The sequence below is a fragment of the Camellia sinensis genome, chromosome 10 (assembly GCF_055761805.1).
Source record: "Camellia sinensis isolate YWXY chromosome 10, ASM5576180v1, whole genome shotgun sequence".
In the NCBI taxonomy this organism is placed as follows: domain Eukaryota; kingdom Viridiplantae; phylum Streptophyta; class Magnoliopsida; order Ericales; family Theaceae; genus Camellia; species Camellia sinensis.
Window position 1 is genome coordinate 51295390 of NC_138970.1, and position 6000 is coordinate 51301389.

General features: G+C 32.5%; 1 protein-coding gene across 2 annotated transcripts in view; it reads right to left on the minus strand.

Moving 5' to 3' along the window:
- Nucleotides 1-4388, minus strand: part of LOC114267701 (putative anion transporter 3, chloroplastic) — a 30887-nt gene extending 26499 nt beyond the window's left edge. The window contains exon 1 of one of the 2 annotated variants that reach the window (XM_028208762.2): nucleotides 3828-4388. In XM_028208762.2, the coding sequence (XP_028064563.2) occupies nucleotides 3828-4265 (438 nt within the window). In that variant the 5' untranslated portion in view covers nucleotides 4266-4388. The remainder of the gene's footprint in view (nucleotides 1-3827) is intronic. The other variant, XM_028208763.2, reaches the window with a different exon arrangement.
- Nucleotides 4389-6000: the final 1612 nt, after the last annotated feature.

A 6000-nucleotide genomic window follows, 5' to 3' on the forward strand; every position in this document is an offset into this window, starting at 1 on the left:
GGGTGGGACTACAAGTGAAAAGAGGGAAAAGGAAGAGACTTTCGAGTGATTATGTAACTTTATGAATGTAATTACATATTAATCATTAAGTTGTTTTAAACAAAACTTATCACACAAATAAAAATGGTAGAGGGCCACAATTTTTGTGGCTCAAATGGCTCAAAACTGTCAAAACGACGTCATTTTAAGCACAAAACATGCCAAAACGACGTCGTTTTGGCAGTTTTAAGTCATTTGAGCCACAAAAATTGTGACCCTAAAATATTATTCAAATTAATTATTTTTTTTTGGACTTGCTTTGGGTATCAAAAATAAATAAATAAAATTGGAACTCTTTTTAAAAATCAAAGTGTGACACTACTTCCAAAAAAAAAAAAAAAAAAAGTTAATTTCCAAACGAGCCAAGTCTTGACTACATGGCTTATGGACTTTTTATAATAATAAATTTTATTTAGATTAAAATTAATCAAAAACCAAGACGGTTGAGTGCTGCACTTTTGGGAGTTGCCTCTATTTTGAGGACTTATCTGGTGATTGGTGTTTTGTGTTTGGTTGGATACTCAAGGAAAATTATGTGTTTGGTTGTGAAGATATGAAAGTTTGGTACGAGCCTCCCTTTCAACTCTGGACGTGAGTCAGCGCAGCGGTAAGCGTAGGTGGTGTCCACCAAAATTAAACCGTTCGGCATTTAATCGTTCTAATGCACCAGACACTGTGGGCCCAGCCCAATTAATTTATCTGCTGCTCTTAATAATAAAGAACATGCCCCTATTTTCCATAAAAATAAAAAAAGGGAGAGATTTAATAGAAAATTTTTATTTCAAGTGTTTGTATCTTAATTAGTTTATAAAATATTCTTATATTTTAATAAGTCTTATTATTTGAATATTTGATCTATCGAATCTTAATTTTCATATTTAAAATATTTTGTAGACATTTCTATCCTTATAAATATTTTTTAAACGGTTAGTAATTTGGTAATGTGAACATTCATATTTTACAATGTTAATATTCATATTGACATGTAAATGTTTACATTGATAGTATGAACATTCACATTGACGATATGAATATTCACATTGACATGTTAACATTCACATTGATGGTATGAACATTCACATTGACGATAAGAACATTCATATCACGGAACATTCACACTGTAAATGTGAACATTATTAGGGGTATTTTGATAACTATGTCATTTATAGGACTTATTAGAATATTAAAAAATAATATGAACTAAATGAAACATAAATAGATAAAAAAGGATTTATAAAAAAGTTCTCCCAAAAAAAAAACCTTTTTTTTCAGAAAAAAAAATTAAGCCCAATAGATTAAATGTTAGTTTTTTAGACTTTTTTAAAAAAAAAATTATGAAAAAATATAAAAAAATAATATGACCCAAAAAATTAAAAATTAAAAAACTAACTTATAACTAACTTGTCCAAATAACCTTAAGAACAAATCAACATTTTAACACTTGTAACTAGGCGGTAGTCATCCCGTCTAGCCCACCAGCGGTAGTCATCCCGTCTAGCCCACCAGAATCACATATATATTTTTTAAGAGGTTAGAAATATTGTTTTAGCCTATAGGATTAGGCTGAGTCAATATTTTTAATTTGATATATGAAAATATTTGGGATCCCCGTAAAGGAGGATCCTTACGACCTCCATTAATGTATTGATTATTGATGTGTTTGAATTTTTTTTTCTCTCTACAGTAAAATGAGTGGTTCAGATCATTTTAAGGGTTATGGAGGTTGTGTTTTATAAGAGTCTCTATTATTATTGTTGATATATTAATGGATTGGACTTGAAATTTATACTTTCAAATCAGTTCGGCCCGCTATTAAATAAATAAATAAATTATAATATATTAAAAATATATATATTTTTGGAATTTAGATTTTATCTTTATTGATTTTATTAAAATTTACATTTGTAGTTGTGTGTGGTTGGATTTATTTAGGAAATCCTTCAATTTATACACAAAATCTTTTACTTTATAATCATGTCAGTTCATTAATTTAAGAAATATAATGTGTGATTGAATTTAATTATGAAATGTTTTAATTTTTTTTTAACATGTAACCCGATGATTGGACTTGGGATTATTATTTTTTAGGCGGACTTGAGTAGATGTAGAGGCCCGATGTTAGGGTGGGACCGGACTTAGACAAATACAAAATCTCTTATTATATAGTGTGCCCAGCCCAAACCCGGCTCGACGAATATCCACCCCTACTTGTAACTGAATTTGATATTCCTAACCTTGAAAATTCTATGTATCATATGCCCCGCTTATTATGGCCTTTTATTTTTTTGTTATAACCTATTGTGTTGTTAGTATTTTTTGGTACATCGGAAATGGTTATCACCCTTCCTAACCCACCTCATAATTTATACTCAAGTGTGATATTCGTTTTTTTATTTTTTTTTAGCAAGAAATCTCCCAAGATAATTGACGTTATGTATTTATACTCAAGTACAAATAACGTGTATCAATCAAAAATGAACATAATATTAGAATGAGTCCAAACTAAAACAAAAAATTATGTATTTCAAGAAAAATATATCTCGAAAAATACTGTAAAAATGATGTGTCATGTAAATTCAAACTCTATGTAATATGGACCGTACTTTTAAAAAAAATTATCTTCATATTCCATTTTTTAGCACTTTATTAAGTATGTAATATTACTATTTTACTATTTACCCCAAGACAAGTCTTTAACTAAGGTAGGCACCTCCCTGTTAGCCGATTTAACTTAACTAATCCAACTCACTTTGCATTTTATAAAACTTAGGATAAACAAAACTTTAAGTTTATTAAAGAGATCAGGTTTGAAAATATTTCATTATTAATATAATAAACATATGTAATTTATTTAGCCTTATTTTGTTTTAATAAAAGAAAATATATTTAAAGGGGAAAATTAAACAAAATGTTGCCAACTTATAAGCGGGGCATATGAATACAAATGTATTAGACGAATTTGAGAATAGAATATAATTTTAAGATCTAATCGGACGCGAGGCAACACCAAGCTTGAGGACAAAAATTTCTTTGTTTTTAGCTTAAGCTCAACTCGACCCATTGATGTCTCCCTCACATTTGACATTCAAAAACTATTAGATAATAGCTCTGTTTAAGAAGAGGGTTAGATTAAAATAACTCATTAAAAGATAAAATAGTCAATAAGATATCAAACTCATAATTATATCATTTTTTCTCTTATAACTATCAAATTAACTACAAAAAGAAAAAAAGAAATTGTTTTTTCAAACACAATTATTTTAGTCCAGTTAAAATAGCTAAAAAGCTAAATAACTAACTAAAATAATCAACTTTTCATACAAAGCCAATATTATGTGATACTATTTCCATGATACTTAGATCAATAAACAATTATTGTTATGTATTGTATGAGTTATTCTTTACTATCTAATGAATATAAATCCGTACGTTTTACTATAAAAATTCTATATTACATGATTAATTTATAACATTAATTAAATAATATGAGGTAATATTTTAAAATTACTGAATAATTTTGCCGTGAGCCCCACGACTTAGGGTTTCTCCTCTTTCTACTGTCACACTACAATGTGCGCCGAACGCGAACGAACATCTCTCATTTCTCAACCACCACCACACACATCATAGTACTTAGGTTGCTACATCTTTCTTCTCTGTTTTCCCACTTAACAAGATCCAACTTGACTTGACACTATCACCACCGCACACAGTTTCAACAACACACGATTCTTTTTTAACTTTCCAGGAAAAATATGAGAGAAAAAGAGTGTCGAGTTTGGCGTTACCTGAACGATGCCCAAGAAAGAGCTGTTCCAGCCATGTTTGGCAGCGAGAGGGACTATAGCCACGGACATGACAACTCTATCCGCATTACAAAGACACATCACGCACGCCATTAACGCCACCACCTTGAACCTCTCCGGTACGGCGAATTTAGCTTCTTGCCCTCTCCCTCCCACCAGCAACCCCCTCTCCAATCCCTCTGCCGTACACGTCACCACCAATCCTCCGCTCTGTTTTCTATTCACATACTCTGTTGTTCTTCTGATTCTCTCTCTACCTAATGATGATATGTTACCCCATTTGGTACTGATTTTTGGTTCATTTCCCAAATGGGTTTTCTTAAAACTAATCGAATTGAAATGGGTTTTGGAGAAATGTGAATAATTTGTTGGGATGGAAGAGGAATGTTGCAGAGATTTGGTTAATGAAACGACCGCCATGAGAGAGAAACTTTTAGAGAGAGAGACAGAGGGCGTGGGGGAGAGAGGGAGAGAGTTATTGAAGGTATTAATTGAAAATGGAGTTTCGCTGGGTGAGAATGAGTGGAAAGTAAGTGTTGTTTCGGGGTTCGTTAGCGAGAAAGTGTTGTTTCGGAGTTGGTTAAGAGTTTTTTTCATTTTTTTTTAATTTTTTGGTAAATTACAATGATGCCTCCTAAGTTTGATCCAATTACATTAAATTACACATCCACTTTTATGGTTAATAGTCTCATTTTACAAACCCCTATTATATAAAATGTAACAATTTTTAATAGAAAATCAGAAAAAATTACATTGAAAAAAATAATAATAAAGTAAAGAAAAAGAAAAAAAATAAAAGAAATAAAACAAGTAAGAAAAAAGAGAGTACATGAGTTTCATATTTTTATTTCTTTTAAATAATTAAATGATAAGGGGTTAGTATAATTTTTAAAACGTGAAATAATAATATCAAATCTCAGGGTGTAAGTGCAATTTATCGTCAGGGAGGAGTTGGTACCTTAGTAGAAAGGATAATAAGGTTTTGAGTCCGGATCGTCCGTCGCTTTCTCTTGCCGCCCATCTTGCGGCGCCCCAAAAGGACGTCGTTTTGGGGCCAAATTTCAATTAAAAAAGAAAAGAAAAGAAAAGAGACATAACAGAAGAGGGAGAAGAAAAAAGAATGGAGAAGAATGAAGACAGAGAAAGAGAGGAGGAGCAAGAAGAAGAAGAAGGAGGAGAAGAAGAAGGGGAAGAGGAGAGGAGGACGATCGATCAATTAAAAAAAAAAAAAACAAACAAACAAACAAACCCAAAAGAAAAAAAGAAGAGACAGTGTCTTCTATCATCATCATCTACTCCTACTACAAGCTAAATCAACCAACACTTCATAGTTCAAAAGTGAAATTCATTATACACATACACATATATAGGCATAAGGTTATTATTATCATAAACATACAATCAATCATGGAAAATTGTAAATCCTGTATCTCTGTAGAGCCCCAAACCGGAGCGATCCTCATCGACGCTTCTGGAATTCTCAAACAAATCAAACTCCCAATCACAGAGAAACATTTGACTTGGTTGGCTCCACATCTTGAGCGTCTTAATTTTGAGAGACCAAAATAAGAAACATTTACTACAAAGTTTCCCTTTCATTTGACATAGTTTGCTCTATATTCAAACACAGTGAACGGAAACATAAAACAGGGTTTTCAAATTCAAAAGGAGAGCGAGAGAGAGAGAGAGAGAGAGAGAGAGAGAGAGAGAGAGAGAGAGAGAGAAAGAATGTGACAAACCTGTAGCCCGCAACCACCACACACCAAAATCTGCGAACTCCATTGAGATCGATAGAGTTGGAAGGGCCTCGTTGAGATCGATTTCGAAGGACCTGGGTCGAAAATTGGTACCGGGTTTGGGTAAATCTGCGAACTCCATTGTTAAAGGGAAAAAAAAGTTCCGATCCTCCTCCTCTCCTCTTCTTCTTCTTCCTCCTCTCTTTCTCTGCCTTCCTTCTTCTCCATTCTTTCTTCTTCTCCCACTTCTATTCTGTCTTTTTTTTTTAATTGAAATTTGGCCCCAAAACGACATCGTTTTGGGGCGCCACAGGAAGGGCGGCAGGAGAAGGCGACCGACGATCCGGACTCCTAAGGTTTTGGGGTTGGTGGGAGTTGTTATATGTTTTTTTTGTTTTTTGTTTTTTTGGGAAGTGGGG